Raw genomic sequence first — 25,360 nt, forward strand, 5'->3', positions numbered from 1 at the left:
TACAACAAAAAGACATTACAAATAATCATGACAACTGAAAAAAACAAAAAACACGCGATACATACTTACACTAAACATAAATACACTGTTATATATACATGACGATAAAAACTAATGGTAAAAAATATATATATATATATATATATATACGAACTGAAAATAATAATAACATATTATGCACATATATACAAAATGAAAAAAAGAAAAACACTACAGTTAAAAGCGGGAGCAGAGATAGGGCTCGACCCGATCCCATACCAACGCACAGAAAGGCGAAACATCCCGCTGCCACCAATGGAAAAGTCCCTGGAGCTCAGCCGCCGAAAGTCTACCGCAAGACGGAGTAACATCTGATACCTGGCTTTACACAGCATTTTAAAGTACAACACAAATTGGTTTCGAACAAGCCAGATAACGTACTTAAAGACGGTTAATGTATACTGAAAAGAAAAGGCCAAGTGACTGGACACAGGGACTGGCATTTGATATAAAATGGTCCTAGCTAAGAGTGACAGACACGGAAAAAGCGGGTCACCCTTTCCGAGATCTCTACCGATGTTGGACAGAGGACAAACCTGTGCATAACAGACCACCTGAGAGTGATACAAGGGACACATCTCAGTTGTACAAAAATTCCACAAGAACATACGCTCCCTCACTAGAAGGATGTTATGTACCACACTCTAGTTGAAAGCCCGGAGGTAGCTATTAACATGATGCAGCACAACGCGGCCCCAAGTAATGTTCTACGGCAGAGCAAGGTGATGTTGCTCAATACCGTGGGTACATTCAGGGACCAGCAAGCGGTAGATGGAACAAGAGTTCGTTGGAACATCAGTGGATACGACACGACATCGCCAGATCGCCGCAGCAGCGTCCACATGCTAGGAAGGAGGGTCAAAACACATCTGTGTTTGCAGGCTCAATGGAACACCAAAGAGCATGCACTCCCGTGCCAATCAAAATCGAGTGTGATACCAACAGGAATGACCCTCCAAAGACACACAGCAGAAGGTTGTTGACAGAAAGACACTGAGTTTGTACACATGGGATGCCCAGACCTTCCATGCGAGGTAGCAGGATCAAAGAAAGCCCAGACACAGCCTCAGACTTGCCACCCCACTAAAAGGCGAAGACATGGCGCTCGATAGCCCATACAGTGCAGCCATCCAGAAGAAGAATAGCCCAAGGTACCAGACCAATGGGAGTACCCTCCTCTAAATCAACTCTGCCCTACTAAACAGATCAGCAGGGCAAAAACGGTAATCGAGCATTGCCGAACCGACACGCTGCACCACCTTCCCCCAGGAGACCTTGGGGTTCGTTAAAAAACAAACACCAAAGCAAGTGACTGGGAAAAAGGTCCAATTTAGTCCAACCAACGAGCCCGAGACTAGGCGTAGTTGAACTGGGCAGCACTGGCCTGAGAGGAACGGTGGACAATGCCCAGTGCCAAACCCAGGGATGTTGAGTTCTCAAGGAACAGGTTCACATCATCTGCCTGAGAAACATACTTGACACTCACACCCTCTGGCAACAGGAGGTACAGTACCAAAACCGAGTAATACAGATAAGAGAACAGGCACTCGATCACTAGCGCATAAAATGAAGCAGACAAAGGACAGCCCTTACAAACTCCCTGTAAGGTGGGAAAGGAAGACGTCAGACATCCAACCTGCTCGAAGTGGTCACGTGCAAGGCTTGCACACACTGGATAGAAACAGGAGGTAGACCACACCTCTTTAGAACGAACTACAAACATTTGTAACGAATTCAATCAAAGGCTTTGTTCTGATCGAGGGACACAAAGATTGCAGGGATATTCCTGTCCGTAATATAATGGAACAAGTCTCTGACAAGCACCAGATTTTGTTGGCTGCTTCAGCCCTGCACACCACACGTCTGTGTACAGTGAACCAAGGAAGGCATAATTGCATCCAATTGGGCACACATGACTTTCAAAATAATCTTTGCATCCACATTTATGACAGATATGGGATGCCATGGGGAAAGATCATCAGACTGGCTGGGAACCTTACAGATAAGAGTAATGAGCCTATCCAACGTTTCTGGTGGCATAGACCCCTAGCTTGAGAGCCGTTAAAATGGCTAACGAAGAAGGGGCTGACAATGTGCCACACGTGGCGATAGAATTCCACCGGCAGTCCATCTCGCCCAGGACACACATCATGTAGCATTGGCCGAATGGTCGACCAACATTCAGCCAAGCTGATGGGTCGCACCAGCTGTTCGTGAAAAGAAGGGTCGAGGAGGGCAAAATCTGAGTAATGTCGTCCCACAATCCCTCATCCATGGGTGAAGCCGAATACAAACGGCGGTAAAAGCCGAGACACGCGTCTAGAATGTCAGAGGTATAGGTGATGATTAACCATTCTCCAACATCAGACTGCAGATATGTCTGGTCTTGGCCATCTCCCGTGCCTTGTACAGTGGAACTCGAGTAACACTTCAGGAATCAAGAGATTCCATCAGATTAGAGACGTTCGCCACATGGAATAGTTTGGAATACTCCAAATCTATTTACCCAGAAAGGTTCTCAATGTCCAAGAGGACCCAATGATCCATTGACCTTCCACAAAGTGAGGTAACTAAGATGTTCTGGTTGCCTTGCAATGCAAGGTGGTGGGCTCGCGAATGTCATATGCCAGCTTGTCTTAAGAAACCTGCCTCCTGCCAGAATACGACCATTGCCACTGCCCAACAGGTACACCCAGACCAAAGTCTGGGAGACTCACTCCTCCTCCAGTCCCGAAAGGCTAGGGAGACTGAGGAAGTCGACGAAGTAATTGAGCGAGCCAGGAAATGATAACTCGTCCATCATTGGGATAGGGTCAACAGCGTCAGCAGGGGAGAAGGCTAGATCATCTCAACACCCGAGGCTTGGGTAGCGGTCCCCTCAGAGTCCCAAACTGCATTCCCACCAGCCTGGGTCACCTCAAAGGCACCATTTCTCCCAGCCAATCCACCCTGAACAGAGGGGGCTTGATCCTCCACAGAGGATATCACCCCGACACTTACTTGGGCGGCGACGGTGTAGGCGCCGACGCAGTTTCCAACCCCTTCACTGCCAGACACGGAGGCTCGGGAATCCACAGAAACAGGGGACACCCCCAGGTCAACCAAACTGGCCAGAGCCCCCTCAGGGTTTCAACTGCAACCAGGGCCTGAGCATCTTTGGAGGCTCCGCCCACCTGAATGACACCCAAAACATCCCTCTTCTCCTTAGATGCCAAAGCCTCCTCAAAAAGGGATGAAGAGGCATAGCCCTCCTCAGAGGACTGAGAACCTCTCTCCCGAATCACAGGAGCTGCCGTGGCAGGCGTCTACTCAGAGACATCCTCATCAATCGGTTTGCCATTTTTTATCACATCATTCGGCTCAAAGTATCTTTTGTACTAGAGGTGATTGGTGAGCATCACGTGTTGTAGAGTAAGGTTTAATTTCGCAGTATGTGAGACGCCCCATATGACCATCACATTTGATCAGGATTTTATGCATCTAATCTCCTAGTTAGTAGTCTAGACGGGCCACTTATCTGTTTGAAAGACTTTAAATGTACAGTGCTGAATTCACATTTTTCAGATACAAAATACCACAACTAAGTAATAATAACAAAGAAATGTTTTGTACGCGAAGCACAAGCTTTCCCTTTAGTTTACAATAAAACCTTCAGTATATCTGGGTCGGAAAGGCAGTTGGACCTGCTTCAGTTTACACGTGTTTACTTGAAAGATTAGGCTTTTTTTTTTTTTAATTGAGGATTTAGAAATACCAACACTATAGAAGAGTCAAAAGTTTGTAAAAAAAAAAAAAGGTTATCGTGTGTGTCTGCATGTGTGGCTTTTTAAAGTTCATTTAAGTATGTAGAAACTATACATACGTACATAACTTTTTTAAAATTAAGAATTGCACTTCAGAATATTACTCCTTAATGTCTTCCTTTATTCAGTAATTGTATTTTATTTTCCTTCATGCTAAACCAAACCTGTTTTGCAACCTCAAGGTTACAATTCAGTTGTAAAAGTCTATAAAATTAAGTGTAAAAATTAAATAAAATTTACAAACACTTATGGAAATGTCAAGTATCCAGTTATATTTAATATCATGTATAAGTTACAAGTAGATAAGTATAAAATCAAATCAAAAGTGACTGTTTTCATGCGCAAAGCAACACAATGGACCATCGAAATGTTACTGAAATTCGAATTTTAGCATTGCAAGCCGTCCGTTATACCGTTGAGCCGCCAGGGGCATAAGGAATGATACAATAAATACTTGTCCACCGACAACCAACAGTCCTTTTTTCCAGGTAGAACTGAAACCAAAAAACAATCTGATACGAAAGGATATTAATTCTATAAACAACCTAAAACAAGACAACAGGATCAAAATTCTAAAAGAAGATAAAGGCAATGCTGTAGTTATAATGAACACAAAGGAATAATTCAAAAATGAACAACATCTTATCACACACAAACAAATTTAAACTAATAAACAATTCCAACAAAAACACATGAAAACCAATTAAACAAAATGCTACTACAAATGAAAAACCAACACAATCTCAGAAAACATTTATTCTTACCTATGAAAGACCGACTCACACACACCACAACTATACAGCACCCCCAAACCATACAAACCCGATTATTCAATACGACCCATAATGTCGACCTATAAATCATTTAACTATAACCTCGGTAAATATATAGCATTGGAATTTTCTAAATATGTAACATCAGCCGGCTCCTTTTTGAAAGACTCTTTTAACCTTAAATCTATTCTTAATCAACTAAATCATAAAGTATTAAAGTCCCAACCACTGAAACCTGTAAGATAGCTTTAGAACATTATATCCAAAACTCCAAACCATTGATACACCTCCCCAGCAACCTTAATAAAATTCACACAACCAAAACTAACTTTATGTTCAATAACCAAAACTACCTACAAATAAATGACCTCAGTATGGGGAATTCTGTGTCACCAGTACTAGTCAATATTTTTATGTCATAGATTGAATCTCAAGCGATTAGTTCAGCCTTACACTCACCACTATACTAGTACAGGTATGTTGATGATACAACTCCTGGATTCACATCAACAGAACACACATTTAGTTTTTCAATCGCATTAACTCGATACATCCCAATATTAAGATCATCTTTCAACAGAAAAACTAACCAAATAGCACTTCTTAACTTCAAAATATCTCCTAACTGATACACAATTCAAAACAGAAATCCACAGAAAAATCATACTGGATTATACATTCCCTGGGACGCAGCCTATTACGCAAATATAAAAAATCAATATATTAAGAAACCAAATAAACGCAGCTACAAAAATATGCCCCCAATAAAATTAATGATGAAATCAACAATATAAAACAACATTTCATCAACATCAACAAATTTCCTCTAAAATCCGTGGAAAAAATTTATATGCACATACCTAGATCAAAAACAATAAATTCCAAGATACAATAAATTACAAAACATTTCACTGCTGTATACCATAGGTTCTCGACATCAGCGAAAAAAATAACCAACATTTGGAAAAAAACAACTTATAACGAAAACATAACATTCCAGTAAACATTAAATTTATTCAAAAACAGGTACAAAACTAAAATCTATGCTCTGTAAAAACTACACTGACAAACACAACACCAACATTATTTATGAAATACGACGCAACAACTACCACGACTTCTATGTTGGAGAAACACGCAGAAAAACGGAAACTGGATTCAAAGAATAGAAAAAAAAAACACCTTCACATGTTTTTGAACATTGTAAATCAAATAAACACAACATAACCATAGAAAACACCCATATATTAAGTGGAGAAACAAATATAAACAAATTGAAAATAAAAAAAAGCCCTACTTATATAACAACTAAAACCAAAATTAAATCAATATAAAGGTTTGTTTTGTTTGTGTGTTTTTTGAAATTCGCACAAAGCTACTCGAAGGCTGTCTGTGCTCAATATAAAGAAACACGTTTATACCCATACTAATTGGCCCGACCTGGCCAGCTGGGTTAAGGCATTTAACTTGTGATTCGAAGGACGCAGGTTCGAATCCCGTTCGCACTAAATTGATATGTTACGGAACTTTAATGACGTTACTGATGAAGTACGGTGATAACATAGTGTTTTATAGTTGGATTACATTCTTAGATCAAATAGCTTTGGTTTTGCGAACCTTACCGTGGCCTGACCGTAATCAATAATTCGGAACATTTCTGAATATATTAAATCTTTTGCTCTATTTTGACGGAGAGAAGTTAAAAATGTAACACGTTGTCCAATATCTCTATTTTCCTTTGTTATTAGTAGGCCCGGCATGGCCTAGCGCGTAAGGCGTGCGACTCGTAATCCGAGGGTCGCGGGTTCGAGCCCGCGTCGCGCTAAACATGCTCGCCCTCCCAGCCGTGGGGGTGTATAATGTGACGGTCAATCCCACTATTCGTTGGTAAAAGAGTAGCCCAAGAGTTGGCGGTGGGTGGTGATGACTAGCTGCCTTCCCTCTAGTCTTACACTGCTAAATTAGGGATGGCTAGCACAGATAGCCCTCGAGTAGCTTTGTGCGAAATTCCAAAACAAACAAACAAACATGTTATTAGTATTCCAGAGAAATGTACTGATTTGTTAGTATGTATGCATAGTATTTTTTAAAACCATTTATTTGATATAACATATTAATCAAACGGATAAAATGATTCCTAAAATATTTTTGAAGCTTAAAAATGTGACCATGTTTAATTAGGCTTCAATGTTTGTAAATATAAATCGCCAATTTGAAATTGTATTGCACATTCAAAATGATCAAAAGATATTCAAATGATGGATTTCGATATTCCAGTTTAAAATTGTAACATTGTCCATTATCCTTAGTGTGTCGCCTCAGAACCAGTCTTGTATCCTTATGCATTTGAAGACTGTTGTTAGTTCTTACGAAATTAATATAGAAAAGTTATGTTTCTGTTAAATGTGTATTTGTTATTTACTTTTGACTTTATTTTAAATTTTTGACATGTGCTCTGAAGTCAGAAAATTGCGCTAAAGATAAGGAAGCGAACCGTCTGGTCGAAATTATGACTCTAATTTGTATTCAGTAGTTGTAAGTAAAATGGGAATTTTGTGATGCATTATTCTCACTGTTGAAAAAATTAGGTAGGAATTAAAGAAGAGACAAAGCTATTGGTAATAATATTTCGACTGATTTGTGGTAAACTTGTTTAGTAATGTAATACTTTTACTAGAACTACTACTAAGCCTACTCGCAGTTAGTAACGTTAGTGATTGTAATTTTTATGTTGATATAAATTTCAACACAGTAGTGTTAATATAAAGATAAATTAATACAACTTTATTTTGCCGTTACTTTTATTTAATTTAAATTTTAATTATGAGTGAAGTTAATTAAACTCTAAAACCAGAAGGATGAAACACCAAAATGTCTAAAGTAAAACTAACAATTAGTTAAAACTTGTGTAACTTTAACTGTTTAAGCAAACAACTTTATAATTTTTTGTATAGATCATTGATAGTATATATGGTTCAGTGATTGAAAGAAACCAAGCAAATGAGTAATAAAACAGGAAAAAATTTCAGAATTATAAATTAAAAGGAACTTTTAGGGTAAACATAATCTTGCATTTTTCTTAATTCTGAACATTTCTGTTTAATACAGAACATTGGAAGTAGTGTGATTTAAGTATGTCACAACTGTCACTTCTGTGTTTTAGTGAGAACAAAATTAGTTTCCAAGTGAGCTGCAAAAATACTTTTTTTAAATTACTACTGTTCTTTGCACTTTAACAGTTTCTTTTGTATAGTAGAAAAAAACAAAAACTGAATTTAATGCTCAAAACTAAGACAAACATTTTTATGATGCATAGACAAAAAATATAAGGAATTTTGACCATATTTCATATTTCTTGATACTTTTAGGTAAAATTTGAGTTATAAATTTTGTTGTATAATTTGTAATGTTGATAATTGGAACATTTCTTCATATGAATTTCATCAGAATTTAATTTATTGTCTAAAAGAAAATGTGTATCATTGAATATTTCTGAAAAATAATGATATTTGCTGCTACTCTTAAAAGAGGAGAGTGGGGGATAAAGTTGCCCTGCAGATATGGGTCTGTTAGTTTAACTTCTGTAATGAGAAAATTTCTAGAGTCTGATAAAAGAAGCTTTGGAAAAAGTTATAGTGAAAGATAATATTGTAAATGAGAGCAAATCTTTCTTGACCAATCTGTTGATTTTTGTTTGTTTTTTTAAAATATTTCACCTGTTATCTAAATAGTGGAAAGTGAACTTGTACTTAATTTTTCAAAAATGTTTTATAAAATATTCTGCAAAACTTAACTATGAAAATCATATTGTGGTGCTTGTGTTAATTGGATCATAAAGTAGCTGGACAAGAAAAAGTTTTGTGTAAGTGGTGTGCTTCAGAAGAGAGTGCTGGGCATTTGCTTTTTCTTGCTTGCATTAATGACATTAATAGGGGGTGTGATTAGTAAATTAATAAACTTTGTTGATGACTTAAGTTAATGTTAAACTCTTAGGTATTTCTAACTGAAATGAAGATGTTGATGTATTATAGAATGTTTTGGGTAAATTGCTAAGTTAAGAAAATATTTGGTAAATAACCTTTAGTGATAATAAGATAATTGATTGGAGGAATATCATTTGGATCACACGTTCTTTATGAATGAGAACTCACTCAGTAGCATGACTGAATAAAAGAATCTTGGCATAGTGGTATAAAGTCCCTTAAGCCATTGATGCTGTACTTTGTTAGTAGTAGTAAATCCTATGCAATTTCAGGATGTATTTATAGACATAATATTATTGATTAGGAGTTGAAAAGAGGTAAATTACTAATTAGGCCTCACATGGAATACAGCTTTGGCCCCTTTAGGTAAGAAAGGATATTGACTTATTGAAAATATTTAGATGATAGCTACTATTAGGATTCCAGGAATTTAAATTTATTTTATGTGGATAGGTTAAATCTTACTTGTTTTTTTCTAATTTGGGTTAAGAAGCTTACAAGATTATCTAATGGATTGATAAGATAAAAGCTTCTGATTTCCTTGTATTAATTTCTGTAGATGGTAGGGTTTAAGATGTGGAAAAGAAAGGTTAGACTTAGGATGGGACAATTGGCTTTTAAAATGAGTTACTATTAGCAGTAATTCCTGATTATTAGAAGACAATTATATGTAGGAAAGATTGAATAAATTACAGGGCTGTCATCTAAACTTCTGTTCTTGGTTAGATCACCTTAAAATATAGGAATTTTATTACAAGTTATTGGCATTTTTTAAGGGTTTTTTCTTGTCTAATTAATTTGTTGGACTCTTTTGGTAAAGCTTTTGCTTGTCTGGATGACGACGTCCTTGTCAATGTTATTTCTCTTTATTCCAGAAAGATTTCAGTAAGAATCATTAAAAAATGTAACTAGTAAGTGATATTCTTCTAGAAATGTAAACCTGAAAAGGGATTAAAAATTTGATTGAAGGTAGGAAATAGAAGGTTGTGTTAAGTGGATACCATTCTTAACTGGAAAGTATGACAAGTGGGGTCTGTTAAGGAGACTGTTATGGAATTTTTGTTGTTTATTATTTGTGTCAAGTATTATGGACTATTACATACTGCATAAGCAATAATATTTTTAAATTTGCTGATGATACTAAGTAGTAAGGCTGTTTCTAAATTAAGATTGCTTCCTTAATTTAGAAGGACATGAATAGTATTGTTGACTGGATTGTTTTATGGTAAATAAATTTTTGTATTGATAAATGGGAAATGGTGCACTTAGTGTTTGGATGTTTGGAGAATCCTTACTATTTTACCTAGAATAAAGAGTGGTGTTGTGAAGAGTGAAAATAATTTTGAGTATGATGATTAATAAGACTTGGGCCTCTGGCTGAATGTTTAGAAGTGGTGAACAGAGTAAATAGGGCTCTGATTTATCTACAAACATTTTGGGTTTAAGAGCTCAGTATAATGAGATTATTGTTACATTGGATAAAGCTTTGGTTGTATAACATATGGGGTATAAGTGTTTAGTTTTGGCTTCCATAGTATATAAAATATATTGATTTACTTGAAAGACTCTGAGATAGGCCATCAGAATTATTTTTGGTTTGAACCATTTAACATCTGAAGAGAGACTTAAAGATTTGAATTTGTTTTCTATGGAGTGTAAAAGAATTAGATATGACCTGGCTCAGGTGTTTAATATTCTAAGGAAGTTGGACTTGCACGAGTGTTTTGTTGGGTAGAAGGATAACGTTGCAGATGAAATCTTGAATATTTTATTTTTTTGATAAAAATGAATGAAATTTGCAGTATGGAAGTCCATGTCTGATATTATGCAATTTTAATTTACCCCTGTTGTTAGTTTGTGGGATAGTGTGTACTGGTAAAATGAATTATTTCAAATTTTTGTTTAATCATTTTATGGTTATGAGAAGTTATGTTTAGGTTGGTTTATTTTTTTGGGTAACCTCAATAGGTCCAGTGGAATTATCTCCTTGTTTTATTTTTCTTTAACTTTTCAAAGAACACTAATGTATTAACAGCATAAAAAAAAAAACCTTAATTCTGAAATAATGTACAGCAAGAACTTTTAGCACTAACAAAAAAAAGAAATTAGTTGTATCTTTAGTTTTTTTTGTTTATGTAAGGTCTTTTATATGTAGCTGACCTTCATATAAAAAAAATGCTGCTGATCTCAGCTTCAAACACTGTCATAAAATCTTCAGCAGTATGATATAACATAACATTAAAGAATGAAAAGGGACCTTTTTATTTATCTGATCTATTATATCCACTAAATTAAACAAAACCTTAAAAATAACATCTGAAAGCCAACACTTATCATTAAAATATAAAGAAACAATTTTTTTAAACTCCCTTATATTTACTGCATCCACTGCATTCATAGGCTAGTTATCCTGTTAGAAACATAAAACTGCTTTAGCTGAAAGCGACTTTTCCCTGCTGAAGATTACACTTGTATATCCTAATCTTGCCATTCTTACCATCAAGTGCAAAAAAGATGATGCATCAATACTTTCAATTCTTTTAACAATCCTAAACACCTCAATTAAATCCCCTCTATTTTTTTTCAATATGAAACAATTTCAGTGATTTTAACCTATCTTTGATGATAAACTTTCTTTCATCCCAGACATCATCCCAATAGCCCTCCTTTGAATCTTTTCCAACAGAGATGGGGAGCCCATGATCAAACACAGCACTCCATATGTGGCCTAACCAATGACCTGTACATTGACATGCATCAGGAGACTGTGTCACATACTTATTGGTGGAGGGTTGTTACATGATGATTTACACACAAAATACATTTTAATTATTTGATTGTAAAGTATGTAGGAACTCAAAACTTGTGGCATGTGAAAAGTTTATTTTGCATATATATTTATGTGAGGGAGGTAAGTACCTATTGAAAATTATTTTCAGTATAGTATTATGTAAAGAATAGAAGTGACAATATTTTATTCTTTGAGAATATTTTAAAGATAAATAAATTTTTATTGTGAAATTTTGCCTTTAGAGATTTTTTGTACTCTGATATGGCACATAATGTTTTAACTGCTTTCCACAGGTAGTTATAGTTTTTAGTTGTTTTTTTCATGGTTTGTACATTTTTTAATTTTGAATTCAGGATCTTAGAATTAGTGGATTTCTAAATAGGGAAGAAAAAATCAATGCAGGCTTTAGACCGTGCTGTTCTTCGACCTCAGGTTCGATTGGATAGTAAATGGTTGAAAATTGATCTACAGGTCTGTTTTTTTTTTGTTATTGTACTAGTTTTAGTTCAGCTACAGTAAATACTGGTTCAAGATTAAAAGTCAACTTTTCATATATTTTAATGATAATATGATATGACTTGTGTACACAGAGAAGAAAGATATTAGATATTTGATCTTTAAAAGCTTCCCACCTGTTTTCATTTTGTAAATGTACAGTAAAAATGTAAGTTTTTTTCAGAGATTTTAATATGATATTTTATAAAATTCCAACATTGACGTTTTTATTAAAATTCATGCTAAAACCACTGGTATTTGTTTTTATGCTTTAATAATAATGTAACATGTATGTTCCTGTAGAACTACATATTTTTGACTCTGCATTTGTATGAATTTCTTTTTTTCAGAAACATGAAAAATATCAATATAGAAAAGCTGTAAACTTTGAATAAAGCTTTATTGTATAGTTATGTCCACACACATATCCCATTTTTTGGTTTATATGTATTACACACATTAAGTATATCAGTTGCAGTCAGTGTGTAGGTACTTATTTATATCATGTGTGCTCTAAATTTTAATGTATACAGTAAATTAGAAGAACAATAAATAATGATTATACATTGTCGTTACAAATATGGTCAGCAGTTTTGTTATTTGATCTTTTTACCCCTCGGTGTGGATTCTTGTACGTGGTGAGGGGACCTTCCAGGGAAGGTTCTGTTCTATCTGGTTACCTTCTCTGGGATCTAAACATCCACCCACGTGTTTGCCGTGCGTGACCCTTGAAGGGGAGGAGAGGATCCTGGTGGTTGAGGGGTCCAACCCTAACACACCACTTTGGCCTCGAATTCCTGTAGACGGGCGGCCTTTGGGTGGCCCCAGATTGGGTCAATCGGCTGGTCCACTTGGGCTAGAGTCAACCAAGTACCAGTGTTGGAAGTTCTCAACGGGTGTTGTGGACATTGTGCCTGATGCTGGTGTTTGGGTATAGTGCTCACGAAACCCTGGCATTACTGCATTGTCCTTGCGTGACTTTGTAGTGCGTCCCCTTGTAGGGCTCCATGGTGGGTGGGGTCAGTGGGTACCGAAATTTTTTCCTTTTCCTATGGATCCTCTAAAAAATTTAAATAACATTGTAAAAAACAGTCAATTGGGCGACCACGTCTTGAATACTCAGAACAGCAATCTTCAACATCAGTAACACACGTACCTCATTTTCTTACATTACATTCTCTTTCAGAAAAACCTTTAGGGCAAATGTCCCCTATTTTTATTCAGAAAGGACTAGAGGGACTTACTGGCTCTCCAAAGTCAGTGAAGAAGCTTCGATCTGGTGACATATTGGTTGAAACATCCACATCCCAACACAGTGAACTCCTCTGGAATTCAAAGGCAATTGGGGATATACCTATTGAGGTTACACCTCATGCTACTTTGAATTCTTTACGAGGAGTTATTGTTGAAAGGGATTTGAAGAACGTTTCCCGAGTCAGAGATTCTCGCTGGTCTCTCCACTCAAGGAGTTTCTGCAGTGAGGTGCATCTCCACACGCAAAGATGGAGTTACACTGCCAACAAATACCCTCGTTTTAACATTTACTTCACCACGTGCACCTGCCACCATCAAGGCAGGTTATTTCATTTGCAGGGTTCGGCCATACATTCCAAACCCTCTTCGATGTTTCCAATGTCAGAGATTCGGCCACTCAAAGACATCTTGTCGTGGTTCCCTAACATGTGCTCGTTCTGGAGGCAAGGACCACGATGCCTATGACTGTGACATGAACCCACATTGCTTCAACTGCAATGGTTCTCACCCCTCTTACTTTCATTCTTGCCCAAAATGGTTGGAGGAAAAAGAGGTGCAGCATTTGAAAATTGCTGTCCACCACTCCATCTTGGACATATGCTGCTGCACTTCATTCCACAACTACAGTGGGAGTGCAGACAGATCTCTCTGTGCCTCCAAGAGAATCGTTTTCAAAACAAATGAAAAGCCTTTTGACCTCCGTGGTTAAAAAGGTTGATGAATCGACTTCCACACCCATCTCTGTTCCTCCCATACCTTCCAACAAACCTCAAGATCCACATCCTTCAGTTTCAAATACAGGCATTTCTTCTGATACATCTTTTTGTCCCACCACAAGAGACAAAACAATTATTCGTTCGCGTCCTCAGTCACTGGATTCCCCTTCCAATAACAAAAACCTGCCCACCCGACCCAGAGCAGGATCCATGGAGGTTGATAGACCTCCTCCGACTAAAGACAGTAAAGAAAAAAGACGTGGTCGTAAACCGAAGGGTTCTCCAGCCACTTCACCTACCCGTTCTTAAAAAATGGCCACCTTGATACAATGGAACTGTCGAGGTTTACGTTCTAATCTGGATGATATCAAAACGCTGATTGCTTCCTTCCATCCTGTTTGTCTTTCTTTACAAGAAACATTTCTCAAAACTGCTGATACTGTCTCCATTCGGCAGTTTTCTCTGTACAGAAATGACAGGTTGTGTGATGGTCAAGTACATGGAGGGGTGGCACTGTTGGTTGATCAACACGTGCTTACCCTGTCTTTGTCACTCAACACATCCTTGGAGGCTGTAGACATGTGTGTTTCCTTGGGTCATACCATCACTGTTTGTTCTCTGTACCTGTCTCCTGGAGACACATATGATCAATCAGATCTTGATGCTCTCGTTGAACAATTGCCATCTCCATTTCTAATCCTAGGGGATTTTAATGGACATCATCCCCTCTGGGGAAGTGCAATTATTGATGGGAGGGGCCGATCTGTAGAGCGGATGCTCTCTGATCACAATCTTTCTCTTTTCAATACTGGTTCTTTCACTTACTTTCATGCACTTAGTTAGTCCTTTACTGCTATTGATCTCTGTTTGCTCCCCTTCATTATTCTCCCATTTTTCATGGAGGGTTGACAGTAATCCACTAGGCAGTGATCATTTTCGATCCTTTTGAGAGAGACTGGCCATGGTCGATGCCACCCTACCCGCGTGGCAGGAGAATGTTTTTTCTGATGCTTGGCGCCAGGCTATTATTTGACCTTTCTGTAAGCCAGGGAAAGATCCCAAGATTCCTTCAAACTACCATCCAATTACTTTGACGAGCTGTCTCTGTAAGACCTTAGAAAGGATGGTTAATGCTCGTCTTGTTTGGTTCCTTGAATCAAACAACCTCCTCTCGCCCACCCAGTGTGGGTTCTGTCGACAGAACTCCACCACAGACCACCTAATTCGTCTTGAAACAACTATCAGAGAAGCCTTTCTCAACTGCCAACATCTTGTATCAATATTCTTTGACATAGAGAAGGCTTACGACACAACATGGAGGTATAGCGTTTTGCAAGATTTCCATACATATGGGTTACGTGGCCATCTACCCATGTTTATTAAAAATTTTATAATGGACAGGAGATTCCAAGTTCGTGTGGGTTTGACACTTTCCCATTCTTTTGTACAAGAACTTGGAGTCCCTCAAGGCTGTGTATTGAGTGTTACACTCTTCAGTATAAAGATAAATGCCATCACTGAACACCTCCCTCTCACTGTTGCGAAGGGGCTGTATGTCGACGACTTTCACATCTCATGTCAGTCGTCAAACATGAGATATATTGAGCGGCAACTACAAACTGCCCTCAATCGTGTACGGAAGTGGACTCTGGCGAACGGCTTTAATTTCTCTCTCTCCAAAACAGTATGCATGCACTTTTGCCGTCGACGGGGTATTCACCCTGATCCTGAACTTCATATTGGTGAAGTTTTGCTGCCAGTGGTCCCGGAGACCAAGTTCTTGGGTCTTATCTTTGATCGTAAACTGACCTTTATACCACACTTAAAGCAGCTTCGGGTCAAATGCACAAGAGCACTGAACATCCTCCGTGTTCTCTCTTCTACCAGTTGGGGGGCAGATCGCTGTTTAATGTTAAAGGTATATCGTGCTCTTATTCGATCGAAACTCGACTATGGATCAATGGTCTATGGCTCTGCCAGACCCTCGGCCTTAAAGATGCTGGACCCCATTCGTCACCAAGGACTTCGACTCTGCACTGGGGCTTTCCGTACCTCTCCAGTTCGAAGCATATACATTTAATCTCATGAACCTTCTCTACACCTTCACCGTTTGCAACTATCTTTACAATATACTTCGAAACTTCGTTCCTTACCAAAGCATCCCACCTGGAAATGTGTTTTCCTTCCTCGGTGGGCAGTACTTTTTCAGAACAGACGATCTGTCATTGCTCCGTTTGGCCTTCACATCCGGGCGCAATTGGATGAATTGGGTATGTCATTGGATAACATTGCAGATTCCACAGGTCGGCCCATCCCACCATGGCTTATTACAGCCCCCAAATGGGACTATTCTTTCAGTCACCTAAAAAAGGCAGATACTCCAGATTGGTAGTACCATCTTTTATTCAATGAATATCTTTCAAACACTCATTCAGTTCCCATTTATACAGATGGTTCCAAATCAGGTAATTCAGTGGGCTCTGCTGTGGTTTGCTGTGGTTCAGTAGTTGCGTAGAGAATCCCCTCTACAGCTTCTGTGTTCACTGCTGAACTGTATGCCATATCTCTTGCCCTGGATCATATTGCAGCTGAGCAGTACTCCAACTGCACTATTTATACTGATTCGCTTAGTTCTATACTTGCCTTGGAATCGCTACACGTTGGCTCACATCCTATTCTCGCTGATATTCAAAACCTACTGGCCCATTTCTCATTAACAGCTACTTCAATCCAGTTTTTCTGGATACCAGGCCATGTTGGTTTTTGCAGGAACGAGCTTGCAGACATGGCAGCTAAATCTGTCTGCTCCAGCACCATCACCCCTGTGCCTATTCCGTACATGGACTATGGTGTTGTCTTCAAGGCTCGGCTCCGTGCCAGCTGGCAGTCCACTTGGAGTGAGCAACGCGACAACAAACTTTTTCAAATCAAACCCAAAATTGGACTTTGGGCATCTAGCTTCCGTAAAGTTCGGAAGGAGGAAGTTGTTCTCACTAGGCTACGCATTGGTCACAATTTTTTAACTCATCATTTTCTTTTATCTGGAACTGATGCACCAATGTGTAGTTTGTGTAACACTCAAATCACTATCAGCCACGTTTTACTTTCTTGCCATCGTTACAATTCTCAACGACGGCAATATTTTAAACATATTTTTTCCTAGGGTCAGTCTGTAACATTGGACAGAGTTATTGGTGATGGTGACTCTGTCCACCTTGATAATGTTTTTAACTTTTTAATGGCCATTAATCTTTTAATCTCATTTAAGTGTTGCATATTTATTCATTACACCTTTTAATTGTGGTTCCTTTTTACAGTTTTAATCTCTCTCCTTCAATTTGACATTGGACAATGGCCAGAACATTAAATAACTTCGACACCAGGACTGGAAAGGCCAACTTCAGGTGACTAACGCTACTGTTTGAACTATCCGTTTGAACTACTCGTTAGTCGTCCTGGCGAGTTGTTATTATACTTTGCTGCATATCATTTCACACTTTTACTACTTAACTTTTTAGTACTGGCCATATTGACTCATAACCCGGAACCAGGACTGGAAAGACCGACTTCAGGTGACTGACGGTGGTTTTTATACTTACCTGTTAGTCTTCCTGGCGGGTTATGTTCATTACCATTCTGCTACAGGTAGTTCTTTACAACTTTGTAGACTGGATGTCATCATTGGTTTTTATGCCACTTTCTGTTTTAATTGCTGTTTTGTTTTTACCTTCATTTACTTTTACAAATTTTACTCCATTTACTTTATCTTTTTCTAGACATTTGGCTACTCATTGTTACAATTTTGCTATGTATCTTTTAAAACTTCTATTCTTTTACATTTTGATACTGGTTGCTATGACACATAACCCAGAACTAGGACTGGAAAGACCAACTTCAGGTGACTGACGGTGGTTCTTGAACTTACCTGTTAGTCTTCCTGGCGGGTTATGATCATTACCTTTTTGCTTGAGTAAATACCTTACAACTTCTTATACTCTGCCTTCTATCTTAACATTGTAGACTAGATGTCAACATTGGTTTTATACTTTTTTGTTTTACCTTCATTTCCATTTATGTCTATTACTACATTTATTTATTTATTTTTTTTTTTAAACATTTTTACCGAATGTCTGGCATAGATAGCCTCGCTGCTTTGTGCCATAAAACTCTAAATCAATCAATCAATGATCATTTTACTATTCCAGCTGTTTACACAAATCAAAAGAATAACTTAGATTTTGTTTCATTATGGCATGGTTTTTGTGCTGTCTTAAATATTTGTTTTTGTACAGGCTGCCTTTAAAAAAGACAGTCTGCCAGACCTATGGAATGAATTGGTGAAGGATGGAGAATTGCTGTTTGTTGAAGATGGTATGGAAGTTGGTTGGAAGGTCCCAATACAAGGTACTCATATAGATAGATTACACCAATAATTTTATTTCTTTATTTCAAACTAGTCTAATTCAGTTTGTAATAATTTAGAAATTGAGATTTTTTTTTTATGTACTACAATTCCCAATTTTCAGCAGAAAGAAACAAACTGAATTCATTCAACCAGTTTGTGTGCCAAAAGTATAAATGACTAAATCCATACAATTAATGCTACTTATTCTTCAGATGTCTTCAAGAATATAATTACTCTGAAACTAAAGACCAAGACAACTTAAGTGAAATTCTTGTCTTAACATTTTACAGATAGTGAAAAATAAAAAAGTGATCTTACTAATAATTTTATGAAACTAACAGTTCTGTATCTTGTGCTATATTCTATACACTATCAAAACTGAAAAATGTGTTAAAATTTGATTTAAAGATGTGCAGATAACACTACGTAACAAAATTTTTACTTTTTCTTGTTCCTGGGCAGAGAATGTTATTTCCCAATTGCTTATGCCTAAAGTAAATGGAAAAGATGTATTTTTCTCTTCAAACTTTGCTTTTGTGACCTGGGAGCATATAATGAAAACATGATGGGAGACTATATTTGGGGGCTGCCACATGAAAGTGATTTACATTACAGTTGTAAATCTCGAAAAACTACTCACTTCTAAACATTTTTGTATAACTTTAGTATAAATACATGTAAATCTTGATTCATGTGTTGTTGTATTCAGACCTTATGTAAATTAAAGTGTGCAAATTTGCCTTTTTTACATAGAAAATAGGTTAATTTCTAAATTTCATTATCCAGTGTAATGTAAGACTTGTAAGTTCAAAGAGGTGATTATTTGAAGTACCATAACACAAAATGATTAAATGATTAATGTATAGGAAACCAGTTTAAGAAAAATGTTTCAGAAATGCATTATACTTTATGCATTAAATATACAAAGTTAATCCATTTTTCCCATTATTGTAAAATCTATGCACTGATATTGACTATCCTATTGACTAAAGCTCAGACACCTGGGTGTGTTTCTTGTCTGCATAATATGTATTTGAGTATATCACCTTTTCCCTAAATGCACCTTTGCTGATAATATATCTGTTTCTCCATCTCCAGATTTTACACTGTTTGGCCATCTAAGTAATGAAAATGCTTGCTCTAGTCTTTTTTACCTCACTCAAATGCCCTAGACAAATTTAATTTGCAAAATGTGCCCTCAATCTAGGTACTGCATATAAGCACCTTTCTCTTGACAAAGAATTCAACATAGGTTTCTATCAACAGGAGTGTACTTGTTATTCACAATTCATGTTGTTACTTTAAATGAGTTTGGTGCTTCTATGGTTATCGTTTTGTTTATATTTATAAATTACTTAACAACAACAAAAAAACCCACAAAAATGTAAAAGAAAAATCCTGAGTTACTGTTTCTACTACAGAGGTCAGTCGGACCTCTTTTCTTTCACTGCTTTCATTTGGTGTTTATCAACAATCATGGGATGGGTCACTCTAAGGGAAGGCTGTCTATGATATGATCTATTGTGAGATGGAGATATATCTAGACTAAGAGTGTCTCTCCAGGGGGTTCTGAGGCTTCTTTTGAAAATGATGCAGGAACAACTGGAAAGAATTTAGACTAGTTTTTTCAGCTCCTTATTTTAAAAGGTTGGCATTACCAGAGGATCATTTTGATCAGCTACCACTAGTCACTTTTCTTTTATTCATTATTCAGGTTTCTGAGGTTTTGGGGGACTATCAGATTGCATTTGACTGCTCCTTTATTAACAGAATGGATGACAGGTGACAACTTGCTGTTTATGCTGGGAGATTTGCTACTCAGTTATGCAACAGGATAGCTCTGCCTTGTCTCCCATGTTTATTGGATGAGCATTTATTGGCTTATCACTGCCAGGAGGAGTTTTATTTGGATTCTCAAGGGATGACCCTATTTTGGACCTGTGGGGGGTCTAGACTGCAACCTGTGATCACTTTAAACAGGTCACAGTTTTCTTGAATTTGTCTCACTGACAACTGTCCAGAGATACTCATCTTCAATACAACTTTTCTCTGAAGACTATCTATATTGAGGATTTTGCTAATGTGTATCTCAGTCAGGTTGTCTTCAGTTCTTTCTATGGTTTTCTGGCTAGTTTGTTGTTTGGATTTATTGGGTAGAGATGTTTTGTTGGAAAGTTTTTGTTTAACATTTTCTTCCCTCAGGGAATTGTGGGAAGCTTCTTTTCTCTAACACACTGTTTGCTAGAGTTTCAGAGACATTAGAATCTCAAATTGATACAGCCCATTTACATTCTTTATCACTGTTGGCTTCTTTGCCTTTCATCAACATTTGGCACTAATTCGTAAATGTTGCCCCTCGGTGTGGATTCCCGTATGTGGTGAGGGAACCTCCCATAGAATGTTCTGTTCTTTCAGTTTACCTCCTCTGGGATCTAAACATCCACCCAGGTGTTTGCTGTTCATGGCAACTTGTTAAGAGGAGGAGAGGATCCTGGTAGTTGAGGGGGTCCAACCCTAGCACAACACTTTGGCCTTGAATTCCTGCAAATGGGCAGCCATTGGGTGGTCCCCCTTTGATCAGTTGGCTGGTCCACACGGGCTAGGGTCAACCAAGTTCCAGTGTTGGATGTTTTCAACAGGTGTTGTGGACATTGTGTCTGATGCTGAGGTTTAGGTATAGTGCTCACAAAACCCCGACGTTGTTGCAGTATCCTTGTTTGACATCGTAGTGTGTTGTCTCGTAGGGCTCCATGGTGGGTGGGGTCAGTGGGCAATGGAATTTCCCTTTCTTTATTAGGGATATTCCAATTAAAAATCTTAATAAAATAGTGAAAAAACAGACAATAGGTAAACGCCCACGTCTTGATGATTCTGAGCAGCAATCTTCAACATCTGCAACACCTGTTGTACCTCATTTTCTTATATTGCATTCACTTTCAGATAAACCTTTAGGGCAAATGTTTCTCTTTTTCATTCAGAAAGGACTAGAAGGACTTGCTGGCTCTCCAAAGTCAGTAAAGAAGCTTCGATTTGGTAACATCTTGGTGGAAACATCCACATCTCAATACAGTGAACTCCTCTTCCATTCAGAAGTCAAATGGAGATATACCTATTGAGGTTACACCTCATGCTACTTTGAATTCATCACGAGGAGTTATTATTGAGAGGGATTTGAAGAACTTCCCAGAGTAAGAGTTTCTCGCTGGTTTCTTTACCCAAGGAATTTCTGCAGTAAGGCATATATCCACTTGCAAAAATAGAATTATGGTACTGACCATTGTCCTCATTCTCACATCTACATTGCCACTTCCACCTGCCACCATCAAGGCAGGTTATCTTAATTTCAGTGTACATCCATACATTCCAAACCCTCTGCAATGTTTTTAGCGTCAGCAGTTTGGTCACCCGAAGACGTTGTGTCGTGGTTCCTTGATGTGTGTTCATTGCAGTGCAAAGACCATGATGCTTTCAAGTGTGAAACAGACTCTCATTGCATCAATTGCAATGGCTCTCACCCGTCCTACTTTCATTCTTGCTCTAAATGGTTGGAAGAACAAAAGAGGTGCAGCATTTGAAAATGATTCATAACATTACTTATCCTGAGGCTTGAAAATTGCTGTCCACCACCTCATCTTGGATGTATGCTGCTGCACTTTGTTCAATAACAACAGTGGGAGAGCAGACAGATCTCTCGGTGCCTCCAAGAGAATCATTTTCAAAACATGTGAAAAGCCTTTTGCCATCCATGGTTAGAAAGGTTGATGAATCAACTTCACCCATCTCTGTTCTTTCCATACATTCCAACAAACCCCAAGATCCACATCCTTTGGTTTCAAATACAGGCATTTCATCAGATACATCTTTTTCTCCCACCCCAAGGTGCAAAACAATCATTTGTTCACGTCCTCAGTCAATGGAATCCCTTCCAACAACAAAGACCTGCTCAATCGACCCAGGGCAGGATCCATGGAGGTCGATAGACCTCCCTCAAATAAGGACAGTAAGGAAAAAAGACATGGTCGTAAACAAAAGGGTTCTCCAACCAATTCACCTATACCTTATTAAAAAAGGAACTGTCGAGGTTTATGTTATAATCTGGATGACATCAAAACACTGATTGCTTCCTACCATCCTGTTTGTCTTTCCTTACAAGAAACATTTCTGAAACCTGCCGACACAGTCACCTTTTGGTAGTGTGTTTATACAGTGATGACAGGCTGTATGATGGATGAGTGCATGGAGGGGTGGCGCTGTTGATTGATCAGCACGTGCCCACCCTATCTTAGTCACTTCATACACCCTTCGAGGCTGTAGCCATCCATGTTTCCTTGGGTCATACCATCATTGATTGTTCTCTCTACCTGTCACCTGGAGAGACATATGATCAATCAGACCTTGATGTTCTCATTGAACAGTTGCTGTCTCCCTTTTTCATCCTAGGGAACTTTAATGGACATCATCCCCTCTACGGAATTGCTGATATTGATAGGAGGGGTTGCCCTGTAGAGCGTATACTCACTGATCACCACCTTTCCTTTTTCCCCCTTGGTGTTGATTCCTGTACGTGGTGAGGGGACCTCCCAGGGAAGGTTCTGTTCTGTCTGGTTACCTTCTCTGGGATCTAAACATCCACCCACGTGTTTGCCGTGCGTGACGACCCGTGAAGGGGAGGAGAGGATCCTGGTGGTTGAGGGGTCCAACCCTAACACACCACTTTAGCCTCGAATTCCTGTAGACAGACGGCCTTTGGGTGGCCTCCCTTGGGTCAATCGGCTGGTCCACTTGGGCTAGAGTCAACCAAGTACCAGTGTTGGAAGTTCTCAACGGGTGTTGTGGACATTGTGCCTGATGCTGGTGTTTGGGTCTAGTGCTCACGAAACCCTGGCGTTACTGCATTGTCCTTGCATGACTTTGTAGTGTGTCCCCTTGTAGGGCTCCATGGTGGGTGGGGTCAGTGGGTACCGAAATTTTTTCCTTTTCCTATGGATCCTCTAAAAAATTTAAATAAAATTGTGAAAAAACAGTCAATGGGTAAGCGACCATGTCTTGAAGACTCTGAACAGCAATCATCAACATCAGTAACACACGTACCTCATTTTCTTATATTACATTCTCTTTCGGAAAAACCTTTAGGGCAAATGTTTCCCCTTTTTTTTATTCAAAAGGGACTAGAGGGACTTGCTGGCTCTCCAAAGTCAGTAAAGAAACTTCAATTTGGTGACATATTGGTTGAAACATCCACATCCCAACACAGTGAACTCCTCTTGAATTCAAAGGCAATTGGGGATATAACTATTGAGGTTACACCCCATGCTACCTTGAATTTTCACGAGGAGTTATTGTTGAAAGGGATTTGAAGAACGTTCCCAGTCAGAGATTCTCGCTGGTCTCTCCACTCAAGGAGTTTCTGCAGTGAGGCGATCTCCACTCGCAAAGATGGAGTTACACTGCCAACAAATACCCTCGTTTTAACATTTACTTCACCGTGCACCTGCCACCATCAAGGCAGGTTATCTCATTTGCAGGGTTCGGCCATACATTCCAAACCCTCTTCGATGTTTCCAATGTCAGAGATTCGGCCACTCAAAGACATCTTGTCGTGGTTCCCTGACATGTGCTCGTTCTGGAGGCAAGGACCACGATGCCTATGACTGTGACATGAACCCACATTGCTTCAACTGCATTGGTTCTCACCCCTCTTACTTTCATTCTTGCCCAAAATGGTTGGAGGAAAAAGAGGTGCAGCATTTGAAAATTGCTGTCCACCACTCCATCTTGGACATATGCTGCTGCACTTCATTCCACAACTACAGTGGGAGTGCAGACAGATCTCTCTGTGCCTCCAAGAGAATCGTTTTCAAAACAAATGAAAAGCCTTTTGACCTCCGTGGTTAAAAAGGTTGATGAATCGACTTCCACACCCATCTCTGTTCCTCCCATACCTTCCAACAAACCTCAAGATCCACGTCCTTCAGTTTCAAATACAGGCATTTCTTCTGATACATCTTTTTGTCCCACCACAAGAGACAAAACAATTATTCGTTCGCATCCTCAGTCACTGGATTTCCCTTCCAATAACAAAAACCTGCCCACCCGACCCAGAGAAGGATCCATGGAGGTTGATAGACCTCCTCCGACTAAAGACAGTAAAGAAAAAAGACGTGGTCGTAAACCGAAGGGTTCTCCAGCCACTTCACCTACCCGTTCTTCTCTTAAAAATGGCCACCTTGATACAATGGAACTGTCGAGGTTTACGTTCTAATCTGGATGATATCAAAACGCTGATTGCTTCCTACCATCCTGTTTGTCTTTCTTTACAAGAAACATTTCTCAAAACTGCTGATACTGTCTCCATTCGGCAGTTTTCTCTGTACAGAAATGACAGGTTGTGTGATGGTCGAGTACATGGAGGGGTGGCACTGTTGGTTGATCAACACGTGCTTACCCTGTCTTTGTCACTCAACACACCCTTGGAGGCTGTAGCCATCCGTGTTTCCTTGGGTCATACCATCACTGTTTGTTCTCTGTACCTGTCTCCTGGAGAGACATATGATCAATCAGATCTTGATGCTCTCGTTGAACAATTGCCATCTCCATTTTTAATCCTAGGGGATTTTAATGGACATCATCCCCTCTGGGGAAGTGCTATTATTGATGGGAGGGGCCAATCTGTAGAGCGGATGCTCTCTGATCACAATCTTTCTCTTTTCAATACTGGTTCTTCCACTTACTTTCATGCACTTAGTCAGTCTGTTACTGCTATTGATCTCTCAGTTTGCTCCCCTTCATTATTCTCCCATTTTTCATGGAGGGTTGACAGTAATCCACTAGGCAGTGATCATTTTCCTGTCCTTTTGAGAGAGACTGGCCATGGTCGATGCCACCCTACCCGCGTGCCCTGGTGGAAGCAGGATCAGGCAGACTGGTCCACTTTCACTGCTCTCGCAGAACTTGATCCTGCCATCATAAATCAGCCATCAATAGACGACTGTGTAGCAGCGGGTAACTGACTGTATTACATATGCAGCTGCTCAGTGTATTGCTAAAACCTCGACACGTTTCCCACGATATCCTCGTCCGTGGTGGAATCCTGCTTGCCAC

The 25,360-nt window shown here is 38.7% G+C and overlaps 1 protein-coding gene across 10 annotated transcripts in view; it reads left to right on the top strand.

Moving 5' to 3' along the window:
* Positions 1 to 6,925: 6,925 nt before the first annotated feature.
* The window catches only part of HERC2 (E3 ubiquitin-protein ligase HERC2), a 310,355-nt gene continuing 291,920 nt past the window's right edge, over positions 6,926 to 25,360 (top strand). For 2 of the 10 annotated variants that reach the window (XR_013030890.1, XM_076512152.1), the window contains exons 1-3: positions 6,929 to 7,233; positions 11,772 to 11,860; positions 18,147 to 18,258. Coding sequence is in view for 9 of the 10 variants with exons in the window: in XM_076512152.1 (XP_076368267.1) it covers positions 11,786 to 11,860; positions 18,147 to 18,258 (187 nt within the window). In the remaining variant the exon portion in view is untranslated. Of the gene's footprint in view, positions 7,234 to 11,742; positions 11,861 to 18,146; positions 18,259 to 25,360 lie in introns of all 10 variants that reach the window. The other 8 variants (XM_076512091.1, XM_076512133.1, XM_076512164.1 and 5 more) reach the window with 7 other exon arrangements.

The sequence above is a fragment of the Tachypleus tridentatus genome, chromosome 1 (genome assembly GCF_004210375.1).
Source record: "Tachypleus tridentatus isolate NWPU-2018 chromosome 1, ASM421037v1, whole genome shotgun sequence".
Taxonomy (NCBI): Eukaryota; Metazoa; Arthropoda; class Merostomata; order Xiphosura; family Limulidae; genus Tachypleus; species Tachypleus tridentatus.